This window comes from Polypterus senegalus, chromosome 1, assembly GCF_016835505.1.
Source record: "Polypterus senegalus isolate Bchr_013 chromosome 1, ASM1683550v1, whole genome shotgun sequence".
Classification (NCBI taxonomy): Eukaryota; Metazoa; Chordata; class Cladistia; order Polypteriformes; family Polypteridae; genus Polypterus; species Polypterus senegalus.
Window position 1 is genome coordinate 244222390 of NC_053154.1, and position 21841 is coordinate 244244230.

A 21841-nucleotide genomic window follows, 5' to 3' on the forward strand; every position below is an offset into this window, starting at 1 on the left:
TGAAACCATCTGTCAAAGTCTGACAGGCAATTTTTAATCTGCTCTGTGTAGCGGATTCTGTCCAGTTGCGCACATGCCTTCCATTGCGTCTCCAGCTCTGACACAAGGTTTTAAATATTCCCCAAATTAAGGTGCTGCAGCTTTGTGGACAGAGGTTGCATTTTTCGTTTGAAAGCATTAACTGAGCTAATCATACTGACTATGGAGTTCTCTTTTCCTTGCAGCTGTAAATTAAGCTCATTCAACATGTTGGTCAGATCGGGAAAAAAATGCCAAGTCTAGCGGCCATTGATCGTTATTAAGTTGCTTGTATTCTTCATGTTTAATGACAAGGAGAAACTCCTTTTTCTCCGGCCAGGGGTCTTGAAATCTCAGCAGGAATTTCTCCCTAGCCATCTGTCTCAACGAAGACCTCTTTTATCATCTCTCCATCTTGGAAGGACTTCTTATGCTTAATGATCGAGTGACTCACCCAGAGCGATGCTTCAGTATGTCTGCCTTTGCTTTTGAATTCAGCTGAATGAAAAACGACGGCTGTCCGATTAACTGCGATTTTTGTTCCCTCTCCTTTCTCTTTCTCAGATCGCTTTTCGGCAGGAAGTCAGTTTCATATTCACTGTTTTTATGAACAGTTCGAAAATACCTTTCCACATTTTCCTTCTTTGGAATAGCAATGATAGATTGACAGATCAGACAAACGCACTCCAATTGTGACATTGTGAGAAAAAAAATCCTCTTCCAATTCCACATCCAGCCCATACCCTCCCCAAACAATTTTTTAAATCCCTTCTTTAGTCAATATAAATTGGAAGGCTAACTAGATCACAGCCGGAGTTTTGCAGTAGCTCGCGCGTTTGCTTGTGCGTGTGGGATGACCAAAATGTTAGAAGAAAAGAGATCTCAGACTGGCCGCCCTGTATGTCAATCAAGTGGCAAATGCCACAGGGCGGATATATTTTTTTTTTTTAATGCAACATGATCTACCTGCACTACCTTTCTGATCTACCGGTAGATCGCAATCAACGTCTTGGGCAACCCGTTCTAAAACATTCAGATTGCTTAGTACATATTTTTTTGTGTTGTCACTGTTATGTTAATAAAAAGGTAGCAATTTCCAAAAAAATATGAGTTTAGGTTATCTGCTATCCTCTTTAGCTTATATTATGCATCATTAGCAACATTCATCTCTGCTTTTTGGGACTTCTAATTCCTTTTTGATTTCATGGTTTGATAAAGTAGACAGCCTGGAATATGTGAGAAGTGCTCGACAAAATGATGAAGGGCACAATATTATTAATAGTAGTTGAATTAAGGATACCTGGAGGAAAGAACATGGAGAAGTTGATGATTGATGAACAGGATAATGATATTTTTTGTGAAAAATTAAAAGGACTGGGTTTTCATATCAGGGGGCTACAAAAAAAGCAGGAATAAGAGGAAGGTAGGCGAAGTAACTGGCCCAACTGGAGCAGTGCTGCAAATGTTGAAGGCAGTGAAATGTCCTGGAGTTGGATGGTTAACCTGATTATGTGTGATGGGAGAGTTACTGCAGATTCCAAAGGAAATTGGCATATTCTAGTTTGCAAAGATGATAAACTGGAATGTGGTTCATATCAAGGAGTTTTGGAGTATTTAATGAAGGTGGCTGAAAATGTGCTAAACAAAAGAATCGGGGACAAGGCAAAAGTTAGCAAAATGCAGTTTGGTTTTATGCCTAGGAAAGAAACAACAAATGCAATTTTGTTCATTAGACAAAGTAGAAAAAGCATCAGACAAAGGAAAAGAAGATACAGTGCATCCGGACACTATTCACAGCGCATCACTTTTTCCACATTTTGTTATGTTACAGCCTTATTCCAAAATGAATTAAATTTGTTTTTTTACTCAGAATTCTACACACAACACCCGATAATGACAATGTGAAAAAAAGTTTACTTGAGGTTTTTGCAAATTTATTAAAAATAAAAACTGAGAAATCACATGTACATAAGTATTCACAGCCTTTGCTCAATACTTTGTCGATGCACCTTTGGCAGCAACTACAGCCTCAAGTCTTTTTGAATGTGATGCCACAAGCTTGGCACACCTATCATTGGCCAGTTTCGCCCTTTACTCTTTGCAGCACCTCTCAAGCTCCATCAGGTTGGATGGGAAGCGTCGGTGCACAGCCATTTTAAGATCTCTCCAGAGATGTTCAATCAAATTCAAGTCTGGGCTCTGGCTGGGCCACTCAAGGACATTCACAGAGTTGTCCTGAAGCCACTCCTTCGATATCTTGGCTGTGTGCTTAGGGTCGTTGTCCTGCTGAAAGATGAACCGTCGCCCCAGTCTGAGGTCAAGAGCACTCTGGAGCAGGTTTTCATCCAGGATGTCTCTGTACACTGCTGCAGTCATCTTTCTGTTTATCCTGATTAGTCTCCCAGTTTCTGCTGCTGAAAAACAGGTGCCTTTTGGCAAACTCCAGGCGGGCTGCCATGTGCCTTTTACTATGGAGTAGCTTCCGTCTGGCCACTCTACCATACAGGCCTGATTGGTGGATTGCTGCAGAGATGGTTGTCCTTCTGGAAGTCCTTTCCTCTCTCCACAGAGGACCTCTGGAGCTCTGACAGAGTGACCATCGGGTTCTTGGTCACCTCCCTGACTAAGGCCCTTCTCCCCTGATTGCTCAATTTAGATGGCCAGCCAGCTCTAGGAAGAGTCCTGGTGGTTTCGAACTTCTTCCACTTACAGATGATGGAGGCCACTGTGCTCACTGGGACCTTCAAAGCAGCAGAAATTTTTCTGTAACCTTCCCCAGATTTGTGCCTCGACACAATCCTGTCTCGGAGGTCTACAGACAATTCCTTTGACTTCATGCTTGGTTTGTGCTCTGACATGAACTGTCAACTGTGGGACCCTATATAGACAGGTGTGTGCCTTTCCAAATCATGTCCAATCAACTGAATTTACCACAGGTGGACTCCAATTAAGTTGCAGAAACATCTCAAGGATGATCAGGGGAAACAGGATGCACATGAGCTCAATTTTGAGCTTCATGGCAAAGGCTGTGAATACAGTAATCCCTCCTCGATCGCGGGGGTTGCGTTCCAGACCCCCCCGCGATAGGTGAAAATCCGCGAAGTAGAAACCATATGTTTCTATGGTTATTTTTATATATTTTAAGCCCTTATAAACTCTCCCACACTGTTTATATATATAATATGTTATACAGCATAATCCCTTTGTATTCTCTTAGATATTAGGTAAGATTCATTGAAATTATGTATATAAACACACTGTTTATAAACAGTAAAACCTAAATATTATTTTAAAGATAGAGTGTCTCCGATAGCACATATGTTACAGCCATTACGATAGACATGCCACCAGCAATAAATACGTACAATACAAGAAAAATAGTATACAGTAAATGTGTGTACAGTGACACTAAACGCACGTACATGTACTAAGTACTGTAAGTAGAAAATTAATTATGGTTACTCACCAACAATGACATGATGACTTGTCCGATAACAATGAGTTTTATTTTACTGCACAACAAAGGAGAGCGTTACAGCCCTTAAAGGAGCCATTTCAGGTGATTGTGTAGCACTGCCGTTGTTCTTCTTCTGGCAGTCTTCAATCCAAATCCCTAAATCAGATTCCATCCAGACTACTGCCTTATTACATCCACTTACAACTCGTTTTGCACCCTGGTTAAAAGGACACTGCGGCCGTAGATCTTATATTCCTTTCCTACTTTTTAAATAAAAAGAATCGTAGCCTTCAACAAATCCAAAACGCGTTTACCTTTTCGCAATCATTAACATCTTCCGTTTGCACTTGGGCACGGCCCCGGAAGCAGTAGCAGATCGTTTTGGAGCCATAATGAAGGGCTTGACTATGCACAAAGATAAACACAAAAGATAAACACAGCGAAAAACACGTTGATGCTGAATGAGCGAGACGAAACTTCCTGGTTAACACTGCATTCAGCAGGCAGGAACTTAACTGCGTGCTCTGATTGGTTAGCTTCTCAGTCATCCGCCAATAGCGTCCCTTGTATGAAATCAACAGGGCAAACCAACTGAGGAAGCATGTACAGGAAGTAAAAAGACACATTGTCCACAGAACCCGCGAAGCAGCGAAAAATCCGCGTTATATATTTAGTTATGCTTTCATATAAAATCCGCGATAGAGCGAAACCGCGAAAGTCAAAGCGCGATATAGCGAGGGATTACTGTACTTATGTACATGTGCTTTCTCAATTTTGAAATTTTTAATAAATTTGCAAAAATGTCAAGTAAACCTTTTTCACGTTGTCATTATGGGGTGTTGTGTGTAGAATTCTGAGGAAAAAAAATAATTTAATCCATTTTTGGAATAAGACTGTAACATAACAAAATGTGGAAAAAGTGATGCGCTGTGAATACTTTCCGGATGCACTGTACATTGTATATTTATATATCTGGAGAGGCCACATCGCAGGTGCTACAAAAGGAGGTGAATTGGGCAATGAGAAACTTAGGTATGGTCGAATGCTTAGTATCTGTGGTGATGTTAATGTGTAAGAAAGCATTAACAATGATCAGAACAGCAAACTGGGATAGTGAAAGTTTTCAGAGGACATTGGAGCTGTACAAGCAATCAATTCTGTGTTTCTTGATTTTTGTGATAGTGATGGAAGAAGTGCATGAACACCAGCCATGGAACCTCTTGTATGCTGATGATCTTGTACTGATAGCAATTAGGGAAGAAGCAGTGAAGGAGAATTTACTGAAATAGAAAGTTAATTTGAAAGCAAAAAGCCATAAGGCAAATAAAGTAAAAAAAAAAAAACAAGTTAATGGTTGGATGTGTAGGGGCCGGAGGCATGGAAGAGGTTTGTGGATGGCCATAAAGCCTGTATGGTATTGTAAAAACTTGTTTCACATATGGGTTGCTGGACGAGGGTCATAAAAGATGTCACAGTGTGAATGTGTAGTTTCAAGACACTGAGTGCAACCTTTATTTGTTGAAGTTGTGTGAGAATGGTGAACAACATTGTAAAATGTTGTCATAAGTAAGTCATATGTAAAATTTACATATCATCAATAAAATAACTGTGAAGAAAGTAGAGATGTTTGACTATTAGGTTGAGAGGTTCAGCACAAACTGTGGAGTGAACATAACATTGATAACTAGGTGTAGTACTTAGAAGAAAAGTATTAAAGTGATTTAGGTGGTGAAGAGAAAGGCATAGTGTAATTAGGAAACAACACATCACTGAAAATGGTATTAGATGATCTGAAAAGAATGACTCTGTGGGAACAAGATGTGGCTGATGAAGGTAGAACATACAATTCTGGAAAGAATGGAGATAAGAATGATCAAGAGGATGTGTGATGTGAACGATGAGTTACCAAAAAGCCTTGGTGTGGAAGGGTTATGCTGAGGAAAAGCATATTAGGGTGGTCTGTGCATGTGATGAGAGTGATATAGGATCACTGGGTAAAGAGATACAGTAATCCCTCCTCGATCGCGGGGGTTGCGTTCCAGAACCCCCCGCGATAGGTGAAAATCCGCGAAGTAGAAACCATATGTTTGTATGGTTATTTTTATATATTTTAAGCCCTTATAAAAACTCTCCCACATTGTTAACATTATTAGAGCCCTCTAGACATGAAATAACACCCTTTAGTCAAAAGTTTAAACTGTGCTCCATGACAAGACAGAGATGACAGTTCTTTCTCACAATTAAAAGAATGCAAACATATCTTCTCTTCAAACGAGCGCCGTCAGGAGCAGAGAATGTCAGAGAGATAGAGAGAGCGTGACAGAAAAACAAATAATCAAAAAATCAATACGTGCTGTTGGGCTTTTAAGTATGAGCACTGCGATAAAGCAGCCGCAAAGAAGGGAGCAATGTGAAGGTAATCTTTCAGCATTTTTTAGAGTAGCCTCCGTATCTTCTAAACAAACAGCCTCTGTGCAAACAGCCCCTCTGCTCACACCCCCTCCTTCAGGAGCAGAGAACGTCAGAGAGAGAGCGAGATTAAAGCAAACAATCAAAAAATCAATACGTGCTTTTGGGCCACCGCGATAAAGCGCATTTCTTAGAGGAGCGTCCATATCCTCTAGGCAAACAGCCTCTGTGCAAACAGCCCTTCTGCTCACACCCCTTCCGTCAGGCGCAGAGAATGTCAGAGAAAGACCGAGAAAAGCAAACAAACCACTCGGGAAGCACATCGTATATCATTGAGGAGTTTTAGTTAATATGTAATAGATGCTCTGATTGGGTAGCTTCTAAGCCATCCACCAATAGCGTCCCTTGTATGAAATCAACTGGGCAAACAAACTGAGGAAGCATGTACTTTAAATTAAAAGACCCATTGTCCGCAGAAATCCGAACCAGCGAAAAATCCGTGATATATATTTAGATATGCTTACATTTAAAATCTGCGATGGAGTGAAGCCGCGAAAGTTGAAGCGCGATATAGCGAGGGATCACTGTACAGCAAAACGGAAGAAGGAGAGGATGAGGCCCAAAGGATGATGCAGGCAATGAGCAGGCAATTTTTGACAAACTTTTCCAGTAATTCAAAGTGGTAAAATAGCCGATGAGGTCAGTGCATCCATAAAGTCATCTTTTATATGGAGTAAAATTCACAAATAACTCTTACGATTTATATGAGAGTTTAGTTGAAAGGAGACTGTTTAGCTGGTACATTTTCACAATTGCTTTTAAAAATAGTCAACGGGCAAATGAAAGAGACTTCTAATGCAGATACTGAAATTCCAAACAACCTTGGGAACTTGGTCAACTCTGTTGAAGAACTGGCCAAGAAAGTTTACCCAGATATTATAAATTTACATTAAAAAATTATTTGTGGTTATGTGAATGATTCATACTATCATCTAAAAATGATACCGCTGATTAAATAAACAATTATGTGCTTGACAAACTACACATTAATGGTGATAGAAAAACTTATTTTTCACCAGCAGAGCATGTCCAACTAGAAGCAAAACTGTATTACAGAAAAATAAACATAAAAGCTGTAAAATGTTCTTCCTGGCTCATAGCTGTTGGAATTATCTCATTTTATTGCAATGTGTAAAAGGCTATGATCATATAATTGTTTAATTGTTGTTTTATTCATTGGTAGAAAGGAAATGAACCAACCTGTGGCACCATGGGTTTAAGACATTTTACACTGCATATACAGTATAGTCCACCATCTAAAACTCTCATATGGAAACACTTATTGAATTTTAGTCTTCTGCAGTTCACATGGAGAATAAATGCATACAGTAAATGAAAGTTACAGGCATAATCTAAAATAAAGTTACAAAGTTAATTTTCTCTTCATGTTTAGTACCATAGAGAAAATGTACATTGTAAGTATTGAAAATAAAAGAAAAATTAACTGTTGCCATTTTGCTGATAGTTAAAATATATTAAATAAGAAGGCTGACCATAAACACAATTTGTAGAGTCAGAGCATAGACACTGATGTAAATAAGGTGGGTGCACCCCTACAGAGTAAAGATGCACTTATAGGTTTCCCAAAGTCACTGGTCTTATACATGTAGCCCTGTTGTACTCATTAAGAAGTGCACAAGAACAAGGATGCCATAACTATTTATCATAAATTGACTCTTATTTAAAAAAACAAAAAACAACTTCCTTTTAATAAACATTTCTCACTCTGACCAAAAATAAGTAATCAAACTGTTAATTGTTCAAATAACAATATAATATACTGATGATAACTATTTCAAACAGTTCCATACATTTACATTTCAATTATAAAAAAGGACTTACTTGAGTTATATGGTAAAAAAAGAGATGCCATACATGAGAACCCCGCAAAAATCAAAAACACAGAACTGGTCTTTCTTCTTCCAGCCCTTAAAAAAAAAAAAAAGTAGTTTAAACTTATCATTCACTACCCAAATATTAGCCCCTAAGACACACCCACTATATCACTGTACATACAATTTAAAAAAACACAAATATTTTTGTAACATTACTAGGTAATAACATTTTTGTCAAAAAAAATAAAAAGAGTACAATTACCTGCGTAGGACCCTAACTTGTATTCTTCCTATACATAAAAATGCAAAAATGAACAAAACAGTATATCTCACAAAAAAAATGTAGGTAATTCAGTATAGTTCATCAGTCTCTGGTCATAATACTATCTACTACACTATCTACTGCACTGTACACAAAGCAGCAGCTGTCAAATGTTCATTTCAGAGGGAATGTGGAAGTCACTAAGCCTTGCGCTGTGGTAGCCTACAATAACAAAAGGAGTACATCAATTATGTGATTTCTGCACTGACATTCTACTCTCTCGTGTGCAAGCAACGCAAAAAAAATACTCTAAAAAAGTGTTAAAAGAGCATACTTGTACTGTCCTAGTGGTGCATGGGTGACTGTTTCAAAACATATCACACAAAGGAAGTTTACTAAATCTGCATCAGTACAGCAATGGACACATGACATAACTTTCACGCAGTATTTATGTTCATATTTTAGTATTTACTTGTTTCAGATACACATAATAGCATTTTTTCCTTGTTGAAAAAAAAAATATTCAGTGTTTTTGTTATGTTTTTCCTGAGGTAGCTGTGGAGAAACTGTGGAGTAAATATACCTTAAATACTGAGACTCAAAGACCCTGTGTTAAGCAGGTACTGTATTAGGGACAACACTGTAAAAAACAGTTATGACATCTACCTGTTTATTTCTACTTATTTAATACTTATAAAAGTAATTAGTTTTAAAGTAGCTTCTGTATTTTCACAAAAAATTCTCAAACTATTGTTCTTTTAAACTAATTCTTTAAATATCTGCTAAGACACAGCAGTATACGACATTTTCTACAATAGAAAATAAATCTACATCTGAGTTTTTCACCTATAATACACATTTTTCTTACTATTTTTTCTAACCAGTCATGTAACTCACTGAAATGAACTGTTAAAAATTAATTACTACAGTACAAATGCAAAAATTCCCCATACATGTTTAGATAACAAAGAAAAAAACTGAAAGTTTTGCATGAATCAGACTGAAAGACAGTGAGTTATGAAATCTTACTGGCTTGTACATTAACTGCTAAATTAGAAAATAAACACAAACCAAACCTACCACTGCTTATTAATGAAGTACATGCATAGTGGGTATGATGGGAGTTCAACAAGTCCATAAAGTGAAACATTAAGGTATCTGTTTCCTTTCAGCTCTCCTGCATTCATTGTCAATCCATAATAGACTAAGCTGCATACATACCTAAAATAATGAAAATAAAAAAAAAACAGTATGTGAAACATAACATTTGCACTACAATGGGGTGTAATTCCAGTGCTATTAGGTAAATAATGATTAGTTGTCATGGGGTGGATCAGTGGGAGCATGAAGTAAAGAAAGTGCAGGCATGCATTGTTTTTTTTTCTCCCTCCTTTAAAATATTTTAAAGAACTTCGTTAGATCAGTAAGCTTAAACTACATTTTTCAAAATCACTACCAACCGCATCTGGGACTTTAATAATAAAGAACGCTGAGAGGATTTCACATTCCTTCACAAGGTGACCTGGTTAAAGGTGGCCTTATTTTCATGACAGGGGTGCATATCCCCTTAAAGGAATCAAGGAAATCATTTTTTATTACTTACCCTGTTCGCTTTGTAGTGATGACCAAGAAAAATTGTTAATCTCATGTTTTTAATGGAGAGCAGAGATAGCAAAATTCCTGATACAACAGGCATCTCTGTGGACCAACTCTGAAAAAAATAGTATCAAAACATCCATAAAAAATCCTGTCAGGTATCTAGCTGCATGCTCCAAACATGTGCATTTTATCAAAAATATTGTTATATAAGGGGCAGCACGGTGGCACAGTGGGTAGTGCTGCTGCCTTGCAGTTAGGAGACCCGGGCTCGCTTCCTGGGTCCTCCATGCGTGGAGTTTGCATGTTCTCCATGGGTTTCCCCCAGGTGCTCCAGTTTCCTCCCACAGTCCAAAGACATGCTGGTTAGGTGCATTGGCGATTCTAAATTGTCCTTAGTGTGTGCTTGGTGTGTGGGTGCGGGTGTGTGTGCGCCCTGCCATGGGCTGGGTTGGCTCCAGCAGACCCCCGTGACCCTGTGGTTAGGATATAGCGGGTTGGACAATGGATGGATGGATATTGTTATATAAACCACTTCCACTTGCACAATGGGAGTGTGTTAAAATGAAATTGAGCTTTTGAGCTGAAGTACTGCCTGTGTCCTCATTCATTGTTCGTTAAGCCACAAATTCAGTACTTCCAGAATTTTCCTTGACTATGAAACTGCAGCAGTGAATTAATCTTTTGTTTGTTGAAGTATCTTGGATATGCACAAATATGCCAAATACTTCCACCGGACAATGCTTTCACACAACTTCCTTTAAATTTTAACCTTTAGTTGAACATGTACCTCAAATTACACTCTTCAACACTAATATCACGTAAAGTGGATGGTAGCCAATGAATGTGCTATGACTAAAGGATGAAGAGGGGGAAAGGGGTCTACAATTCAAAAGCTTGTTCATGTTTCAGCACACTTTACTTTTGTTCATGAAGGGATTTTCCACAAATGGTTTGTTTAACAATATTATTGACAAAATGCATATGGTACATTGTGAGTATGAACTGGATACCTGATATTGGATTATGTGACAAGAAATTTCAGATATTTTCCATTGATGTTTTGATATATCTTGGTAGTTCCCATTAACGCCTTTTGAATCGGGTATTTTGACTAGAAATGTTTCATCCATAACTACAAATAACACAGATTAAATAACAGTTAATCATTTTTGGATGAAATATTCCTTTACTAAACAAAATCGGCAAACTACGTACCTACATACTTACATTGATATTAGCAAAAAAAAAACTATATATATATATATATATATATATATATATATATATATATATATATATATATATATATATATATATAGTACAGTATATATAGTATTTAACCTGTCTTTGATCAAAATTATAATTTACAGATTACAAAAATTTTCACCCCTCACAAATTCAATACTAAAGAATGATCATGTTCAAATCTGATAAAAGGTTTAATGACAACATACCATTATAAAGCATTTATAAGTTTTGATTTTTAGACTTTAAAATCTTTATACTGTAGGTAAAAGTAAAATGTACACACATGGCCAAGAACAGCTAGAAATGTACTTTTTAATGTTGCAGTTGTACAATTTATGTATTACATTACTCAAGCTTTTTTAACAAGTATTAAGGATTTAAATCCTAACATGAAGACTCATTCATGTTATATTTAAACTTATTTAAGTATCCAATAAAAACATACAAATAGCAAATTTAAAAGGTTAATTTCCATGTAGTACAAAATAATTCAATGTAATCTTTCAGAACATTTGTACATATTTTCATGTTCATTATCACTTACCACACATACATCAAAATGATAGTCTGCCAGCGCAGAACAGGGTGCTTTACTAGATTCAGAACTCCATAATTGAAATCTCCTGACTTCACTGTAGGTGATTTCAGTTTCACTCTCAATCCTTCATTTCCATTCCCAGCTGCAAAGCAGTTCATCACTTCCTCTGCTTCTTTCAACAGTCCTTGAGAATAGAGCCATCTTGGAGACTCTGGTGCGGTTCTGCATTCAACGAATTTAAATTCCAATATGAGTCATGTTCAGATATGTGTTTTGCAGTGTTTACAACAGAAAACATATTTTCACAGGCAAAATGGTTGTCATTGAAAAAATAAATTGCAGAATCTCAGGCCCCAAGGGGACTTTAATGTTGGAAACTCAGGGGTGTAATAAACCAAGGCATATAATATAAAAATGGAAATTAAAAAGTGAGGCTCTGCCAAATTCAAATCCTCAAATTCTCATTCATTTTAGTGGGGTGCTTCACTAGACTGTATACTCAAGTGTGGTAAAACTGTTGTGCCTTTATACAGTTGCAATAAATTATATCCTTTAGAAAACTGTGCCCTTCCCTCCATGTGTGCCAAGATGTCATTTATATAAGTAAGACTCTTGACCACAGATAAAATAGCTCAGCTATAATCTACATGACATAATTAAAAACAACTGAAAAACTCCAGTCATACTAGAAATAAAGCAAAACCAAAAAAAAATGTGTTTTCTAAGGAACAGGACTCTAATATCCCTTTTGAAATGTATACAGTGCTGGTCACAGAGAGTCCTCATTATATTTAGAACTTCAACAAAAGTAAATTTTATATATATATATATATATATATATATATATATATATATATATATATATATGAGAAAACAGTAGTTCTGACTGATCCTAGGTCAGGATTATGAATATTGATTATAATAAAGCAGAAAACAGTCAACAGCAAGAAACTTACAAACAAAAAAGGAAAAGCACAGCTCCAGGGGAATTGGCTGCTACTGCTAGAGTACGCCACTGACGTATGTAATATCCAAGGACTCCAAAGAGAGCTATCCCAACGGCAAATGTCATATTAGTCATTGTACCTGGAGAGAGTGGGGGATAATTTAATCAACATGAACAAAATACTTAAGTTCGTCTATCTGCACACATTAATTAATCCTTTTCAAGTTGATGGTGAGGTAGTGCCCATTACATCATACAGTAGAATGATTTTCTCTATGGATGTTAATAAATCTTTTATAACTGTGCACATTTAAATAAAATTAAAATAATGATATGCTAATAATAATGTAAATCCCTAAATAGATTATGAGAAAATATTTGCAACATATCATTTACTACATTATTTTCAGCTTTTATAAAAGGCAGTTTTGTCAAAAGATTATTACAGTCCTCTCCATAAGTACTGGGGACAGAGAAGTCAAATTTGTCATTTAGTTGTACCCATGCCATTCACACTTGGTAAAACTTGGTCAATAAGATTTAGACAAGGAGACTTATTTGACAAATCCAAGACTCTTAACCTTCCTCCACTGACAAGTTCCCTGGTTGCACTAGGTCACTGTCAGTATGTTTGGGTCATTGCTTTTCTGAAGCTTTTATTTATACAATAAACGTGTACATAAATATTTTGCCTTATTGTCTGCTGTGGTAACTGTTAATTATATACAAAGCCTAGACAGGATACACAGACTCTCTCAGAACCAAGGTAAGATGTGTTACAGTGAAGTTGAGTCCGGTTTTTTAATTGGATGGCCATGGTGTTGTGTCCCTTCATGCATCATTGGCTTCACTATGTGCTCATTTAGAAACCACTCACTTCAATATCATCTTAAGTCAGCACAGCTGAAACACATTTAGCACACAATTCCCCGGGTACAAATACTACGAGTCAAAATTGTTCACACACCAGTCAAAGCCGTAGGATAGATAGATTAAAAGAGCCACAGATCAATTTACTTGTTTTGGAACAGAGGATCAACCACCACAGGAAAAAAGAAGCAGAGGACACAGGAGGGGAGGAGAAAGGGGGTGAGGAAGAATAAAAGCAAGAGCAAGGAGACAAATGGTTTCAAATGACATTCATGCCACTCCTGCTGACTGTGTCCTTGTGCATGGGATGTTGATGGCAGAAGCTGGTCAAAGAGTGCAACCAAACCCGAGTCTCTTCACAGTCATACTATAATTCTATAGTATGAACTTTCAGAGAGGAAAATAGGTAATTTAAAAACTGCTCTCTACTGTAACTGTGGAATGCTGTACACTGTTACATTCAACACCTACATGAAACTATAGCTATTTGCTCTGTATGCTATCTGAAGTGCGCCAAATAACTTCACCATTTCACACAATTACTGTATGTTCCTATTGTAAAATGTATGGTTTTACAGTTAGTACTTGCAGTATTTTGTTTTCCAGACCTGACTGACGACTACCTAGTGGAGGCAGAAGAACCCTATTTTCTGAAGAGCAAGAGAGGGAGACAATCAATATGGTTATAGCCAACAACATGATTCCCTTGTGGGAGATACAAAAGAGGATTATTGAGGACCAAGAAATCTTCTGAGGAATTGGTGCAGTCAGCATTACCACAATTGACTGCATTCTTCGAAAAAACAGGTAGTCAATGAAACAGGCATATTGTGTTCCTTTCAAAAGGAACTCCGATGAAGTTAAAAAAAACAATGCCTGGAATATTTGCAGGCATGATTTTTTTCATACTGTTTAAAGTGTTTGAGCATAGTTACAGTATGTAAAGGATACAATTTTTTTTAGAAGATGTCTACATTTGTTGTTTATATAGTATATTCATTATGTAAAGAGGTAGTGGGGGTACCATTAAGTAACATTACTCATTGCAGTAACTGTTTTTTACAGTAGTGTTCTGAATCGACTTCAGCATGTTGTATGGCTATGTTGTAGTGTATGTGTTTTTGAGGACTTTTGTGTGATGTCTGAAGGCAAAGTTTGGTTTTGATATAAGATTACATGATTATGAGTAGAGAGTTTGGTTTTGACCCGGAAGTTTGAAGATTTGAGTGTGCGGTTATGAAATTGTGTTTAGTGTTTTAGGAAATTATCTTATTTTCAAGAAATGTGTCTAAGCAATAAAGAAAACTGTGATATGCAGTATCTATCTGTAATATGCATAATCTTTGCAGTTATGTTAGCATTTGGGCAAACACCACAATGCTTCATAGGACAACTATGCTTTATATGCATCTTCATATGACATATATCAAATAACAAAGCAATAAACAGAAGCAGTCCATCTCATGGGAAACGAGCCACCATCCAAAATCTTCAATTTGGCAAAAGCAAAATCACAGACAGTTGCGGTATAATTTAAAACATAAGTACATGGCTTGTCAAACCTATTCCTCAAGAACAGTTCAGTTTAGTAAAAGTTTCATAACTTTTATTTCCATTACTGAAAATTCATATGCCTGTAATTTTTTTAAAAAGTATTAAGCGATTCTGTGTTAATTTTTAAATAAATAATTTACGTTGTTCTGTGACATACCTGTTAATGCCCAATATGACTTGCCAACATATTCTTGAACAAGCACAAATGAAACCAGTGCCATTCCTCCATTCATAAGGCCAGCCAAAAGCCGAGAAGCAGCAAAAATTTCATAATTTGAAGCAAATGCTGTTACAAATCCAAATATTATATAAAACAGAAAACCTGGTAATGAGAGAAATGATTATGTTAACTACTAGTTTAACAGCTAAAATAAAATCAGCAATTATATACCAATAAATGCTCATATATACAGTATGCAGCTAACACTGATACTCATTCATAAGTATGACTCAAGCCCCATATTTTATTTATCCACATCAGGAACTCATTTTTTGTTTATTGGTACAGCAAACTATATTATAAAATTACACATAATACTAATTCTGTCTAAATAGACCCATAATAAAAAAAATAATTTTTCTTATGTTAGAACAATCAGTTATTTTAATTAAATGCAACAACACATTGTAACTACTATTTTTAGATAAGACGGACATTTTTCAGACAAACACACAAGTACAGCAGTCTTAGGATACGGCACATAGGAGAATTTACTAGAATGGATTTAGAAAACAACTAATTAGTAAATAATCAACATTTATTCTTTCATTCCCAAACCACAGTATACAGTTCAGGGGCATGGGGTACTATTTAACACTGTTGCATAATTATTATCCAAGTCTAATAACCACTTGTGATTTAAACACAATAAAACTAAATGCAGTCAGTTTTGCATTGCATTACCTGTTAGAAATACCGGTCTACGGCCAATCTTGTCAGCGAGGGGTCCAAACAGCACATTGCCAATTAAAACTCCCACAAAAAAAAAAGATCCAGCCAATCTAACTTTATATGCTTCACTTTTCATTAAATGCCACTGTCAAAACAAGACAGAAAGTAAACTTTAAAATACACCTTGGGTAATAAAAAAAATATGAAGCCAGAAAATAAAACCATACCCACCCCAAAACATCCCTTTCTTAAAGTGAAATAATTTGTTAAGCTGTAATAATAAAGTCACTGTTCATCATAAAATCTTTTTTTTTTTTTTTCTCATAACTGGATCTTAAATTATTACCACAATGTAGGTTTTCTGATAACATTAATCAAGAGCCCCTACCCAATCCCCATCACAGTGTCATTGTATTTCACTACACTTAAAGGGGTAAGGTATCACGGTTAACATTTTTTATTCACAATTGCAGAGTGTTGACATGGAATAAATATTGATTCAATGTAATGTGCCCTTACCAGTCTTAGGACATATATTTTCATCTTAAATGGATCATCAAAAAAGGACAGGAATCTCACTCAGAAACTCATAAAAACTTTCCTTTCTTTTATCTTGTACAGACCAGAAAATAACTATAAACACATAGGCAACTTAGGTTACAAGTATGTGCCTAAAACCTGTTACTTTAAAATATATTTAATTTTGCGATTTATCTTGTTCAATGTGGTACATGATGTAAACATACCAAAAGTGTATTAAACAAATGAGGTCTGAACTTTTCAGTTGTTACTGCTTTTAAATGCTTAAAAATTAATGTTCTTCCAGTGTCTGTGTTTTACTCATCTTACAAATCATAAATCTTTAAATGTAAACATTAAGGAACACACATGCTTCTACAAAAAAAAATGTTTCAACTCCATATGTATTGAACATTTTTAATCATTTTCTAATTTGGGAATAACTGTGCTGTTTTACCGTATGCAATTTTTCCAACCCATTCAAACAGATGGGTAAAAAAATAAAATGAAATACATGAAACAAATGATGGGTGTGTAAATATCTGACATGTCTCCAGAACAGGAATAACAATTTTAAAGCAAATGATAAAGGACAGAGTTATAAATTGTAATGATTTATCAAGATAACAAGCTTGCAGAAAACTTTGTTATACATAAAGTAGCTGTGTTTCTTTTTTTTTTTCTTGGTTTTTATTAGAGTAATTTGCTTACAGTAATTAAATAATGATTGTGCTACATCTCCTGTAGATACTAAATACAAGCAATTTACAAAAGCATCACACTTGCTGGAGATTCCAGCAAGATAATCAGCTATTTTTCTGTTTTTTTAATAACACTAGTAAGGAAGTGAACATGTTATGGTCTCTGATATGTTTCAGGCAATTCTATCTTGCAGACGCTGTAATTTAAACTTATTGGTGGTTATTTTTAAAACCTTGATTTAATTACACAACTAATTTTTGTTATTTATGCAAACCTAAGCTTTTTAGGGCATAAAAGGAATTACAAGTGCAATGGAGAAGAACACATAAAATGTAAGCAACATTTACAGCAAGGGAGAAATTCAATGAATATCTGACTGGCAAGGAGAACTTGCTAAAATAAGAAATAACAACACTAGACTATAAAATGCAATGAAAAATTACCATTCTAGTAATTTCTTCTTATCATCCATGAAAGTAGGCAAAATGTCTGATACCAACATGTGACATAATCAATGTACAAGTATCAACTCCTTTAACATCCTAGCTAGTAATGGTAAAACATTATTATCATCATCATCATCATCATCATCAGTGCAGTTCTGTTTCTTGGTGTAAGTGGTTTCTGAGTAGACTCGGGTAAATAAGTCCAAATAAAGAATAACCTTAACAACAGTAACAGTAATAATAACAAGTGTAAAAAAGGCTGATATGTCTTTAAGGTGCTGAAGCCTAGTCACGCGAAAGCCAGCAGAGTGCGCAGTGTGCATGTGAGTTTTGAGAGATGTACAGCATGAAAGGCAGAACTACTGGAGATGCTAAAGAAAGTTTTTAAGTTTCTTTGTTTGTTGACCAAATGTAACACAGATGTAAGTTCTTATATGCATGTTCACATGTAAAGGAATACACTTTTGAGAGAAAGCTGTTCTGAACTAATAGTCATGTTACTAGTTTACATCACTTAGTGTACATTATTGCCTTAAATACATTCAATGCCGTTCAGTAAAACAGAGAATGTTTGTACTCTGTTTAATATAGAACTTGCCTGTAATAATCAGTTGGATATTGTATTAAATATTCAAGAGATGTTATGTATTAATAGAGATCTCAACCTGTTACATTGCAGCATTAAGTTTGCAATTACAAATACCTTACCTTGATAGTGTCTAGCTACAGTGCCATCTATTGGAAGTTTTCTGTATTACATTGTGAAACAACGTTACTATTGGTATTACAGAATAACGTTTACATATACAGGGGGTCCTCGGGTTACAACGTCTCGATATACGACATTTCGAGTTTACAACACTCACTTCCATAAAAACTTAAAAAAATTGAGATGTGAGAAGGACTAAAGGTAAGGATTTTTTGTTACACTCATTTTTTTCTGTTACTACAGTTTAGTATATTTATGTCCTTTTCCTTTTTCTGTGGCTTAGTTGTGATTTTGCAAATGTGATAGGATAGGTAAGTGACTAAGGCTAGTGTGTGTTTTGACTTACACCAAAATTCGGGTTACATCGATGTTGTAGGAACAGAACTGGGTCGTAACTCGAGGACCCCCTGTATGTTCTATTTGTATAGTTTTCCCTATTAGAACCACAACTGCTTAAACCAACATGTAGAGTTATTCTGCCTCATTTGCACTTCCGGCATTTCAACATTAAGGCAACGTTTCTGCAATGGTTGGATTAGTTCCTCTGTTCTAACAGACACATCACAATAACTACAGCTAACTGCAAGTCTCTCCTTTGCTATATTTTATAGCTACCTTGCCAATAATAAGGAAGTAAACATTATCTTCATAGTACATATGCATTTTTAAAAATACATTACTGCTTTCTGTTGCTATAAATAAATAATCAAAAGTTTATTCTTACTGTAAAGTATATGTGTGGCTATGCATGTGATGAAAACAGGTAGGTAGCAAGTGGACAGTCAGTTGCATTTCACACAGACTAAGCAGTCAGGCAGAAGTAGAAAAGCAACACATTTTAATTGGCACAATGTACGAGATGCTTTTAAAACAAGCTAACTGCATAACAGGAAGAATAAAGATCATGGATTTAGATCACAAAGTAACTGTTCAGTTCAGCTTTTGAAAATACTACCAAGTGGTGTGCCTGTAAATGTAATTTACTTTAGAAAACTTTATGTATTGCAAATTTTTCCATTTTTTTAAATTTAGTATTCAAAGCAAATGCTATAGATTGTTGATAGGTGACTTTAGGGAAGTGATACTGTACTTGGGCTTCAACTAACAAATCTTTTGCAAGCAGTTATTTTTATAATTTAAATAATTAATAAAATGTGTTAAAAATGATCTGCAGGCACACGGGTTCAAGCATTTTATTCAAACATTTTCAAACTGTTATTGCTTGAATGTGCTCTCCTTCAATACAACCGTACACCTATGTTCTAAAATTATAATTGCCAAAAAAGTGAAGTCTTGAAGCTAATTGTAAGGTCTAGATTTACATTTTCACAGTTTCTGTCAACAAAATATATCAAGTGAAGAAAGGCTAAACCCATTGTTAATCATCCTACGACAGATACCTTGTGTGTCTGTGTGTGTTGTTGTCAAAAGTCAGCTCTAGAGAAGACGATTTGCATATTTTCCTGACTCAGATAAGATTTTGAGTGACCAGAAGAAGGAGAAGTAAGTGACATTGAGAATGTTTTCAGATTAGAGTGTCAATCAGGAAGCAACAACTATTACTCGGATGTGTTTTCTTTTCAGCAGCTCTCATATTATGTGAGCTCATTTTTACAGATCTTGCAAAACATGGATTTCTTACCAAGCGAGAGACTGAAAGGACTCCACACTTTTAAGTTCTTTGGTCTTCAACCCTCCACTATATTTACATCTTCCGCCATACCTCAAAATGTTATTAATGTTTTATTTGGTGAATATAGTGATGTTTGTAAAAAATAAGTTGGTGAATATTTTCATCACTGATATTTATTGGTTGTTGCAGTACAAAACGATACTTCCCAGATGCTTGTAAATACACAAAGAAATTAACTTTACAATATAGAAATTTAGAAACTCACAGAACAAAAAACACGTACACTGTGTGCACAATTATTAGGCAAGTGAGTATTTTGACCGTATCATCATTTTTATGCGTATATTCCAACTCCAAGCTGTATTAACTTGAATTCTTATTGAATTTAAGCACGTCAGGTGATGTGTATTTGTGTAATGAGGGAGGGTGTGGCCTAAGGAGATCAACACCCAATATCAAGGTGTGCAGAATTATTAGGCAGCTAGTTTTCCTCAGGCAAAATGGGCCAAAAAAGAGATTTAACTGACTCTGAAAAGTCAAAAATTGTAAAAAGTCTTTCAGAGGGATGCAGCACTTTTGGAATTGCTAAGATATTGGTGTGTGATCACAGAACCATCAAACATTTTGTTGCAAATAGTCAACAGGGTCGCAAGAAACGTGTTGAGAACAAAAGACGCAAATTAGCTGCCAAAGATTTGAGAAGAATCAAACGTGAAGCTACCAGGAACCCATTATCCTCCAGTACTTTCATATTCCAGAGCTGCAACCTACCTGGAGTGCCCAGAAGTACAAGGTGTTCAGTGCTCAAAGACATGGCCAAGGTAAGGAGGGCTGAAACCCAACCACCACTGAACAAGAAACATAAGTTGAAACGTCAAAACTGGGCCAAGAAATATCTGAAGACAGATTTTTTTCAAAGGTTTTATGGACCGATGAGATGAGAGTGACTCTTGATGGACCAGATGGATGGACCTGTGGATCAGTAATGGGCACAGAGCTCCACTCCAACGTGGAGGTGGGGTACTGGTATGAGCTGGTATTTTTAAAGATGAGCTAGTTGGACCTTTTTGCACTGAAGATGAACTCAAAATCAACTCCCAAACCTACTGCCAGTTTTTCGAAGACACTTTCTTCATACAGTGAAACAGTAAAAAGACCATGATTTTTATGCAGGCCAATGCTCCATCACTTGCATCGAAGTTCTCCACTGCGTGGCCAGCCAGTAAAGGCCTTAAAGATGAAGGAATAATGACATGGGCCCCCTTCCTCATCTGACCTAAACCCTATCGAGAACTTGTGGGCACTTCTTAAACGCTAGATTTACGGGGGAGAAAAACAAGAAGGGTGGCTATATTGGTCATTGATTGATTGATTTATTTTTTTTGAAATGTCAGAGATGTTTATTTGTAAATTTTGAGGTGTTTGTTTATTATTCTCACTATAACAGATGAAAATAAACAAGTGAGATGGGAAAATTTTCATTTTTCCTTTAGTTGCATAATAAATCTGCACACTAATAGTTGCCTAATAATTGCGACATATGTATTCCCCTGATGATGTTCACACTCACATTTCTGTTGTGAAACATTCAGGTTTCAGGTTTATTAACATTTTGGATTGACTGATAGCACTGTGTTTGTTCCATATTAAAATTAATCCTCAAAAATACAACTTGCCTAATAATTCTGCACTCCCTGTACACGTGAGGACAAAGCTCATGTATACATTATTGGATTTATCCAAAAACCATGACATTTTTATTACAGCACACATACATGTTATGTTTCAACCAAGACCTTTCCTCTGGCTTAAGTATATTTCTCCTTTTATTGTATTTTGTGTTGTTTCTGGTATTGTGTCATTACTATTAATATTGTTAGATTTGTTTAGTACTAGCTCTGTTACTGTGTGCATTTCAGAAGACGATGGGTGTCATGTATAGTGCTGTCATTTAAATGTGTTAGAAGTACTACGTAACTAAGTGCTTTTCAGTACCCAATATTTGTAGTTTTTTTTTTTAAACCAAGTTCTAATATTATTGGCAGTATGTTGTAGTGGTTAAGGCTTTGGATCTAGGACTTCAAACGGAGGTTGAGGGTTCAAAACCTGCTACTGACACTGTGTGGCCATGACCAAATACCTTC

The 21841-nt window shown here is 35.9% G+C and overlaps 1 protein-coding gene across 4 annotated transcripts in view; it reads right to left on the minus strand.

Annotated features, from left to right (window-relative positions):
• slc22a15 (solute carrier family 22 member 15) overlaps nucleotides 1-21841 on the minus strand; it is a 39836-nt gene that overhangs the window by 11042 nt on the left and 6953 nt on the right. For 3 of the 4 annotated variants that reach the window (XM_039771098.1, XM_039771121.1, XM_039771107.1), the window contains exons 3-8: nucleotides 15701-15833; nucleotides 14954-15118; nucleotides 12383-12512; nucleotides 11433-11648; nucleotides 9122-9262; nucleotides 7787-7872 (exon numbers count right to left, since the gene is read on the minus strand). In XM_039771098.1, the coding sequence (XP_039627032.1) occupies nucleotides 7787-7872; nucleotides 9122-9262; nucleotides 11433-11648; nucleotides 12383-12512; nucleotides 14954-15118; nucleotides 15701-15833 (871 nt within the window). The remainder of the gene's footprint in view (nucleotides 1-7786; nucleotides 7873-9121; nucleotides 9263-11432; nucleotides 11649-12382; nucleotides 12513-14953; nucleotides 15119-15700; nucleotides 15834-21841) is intronic. The other variant, XM_039771113.1, reaches the window with a different exon arrangement.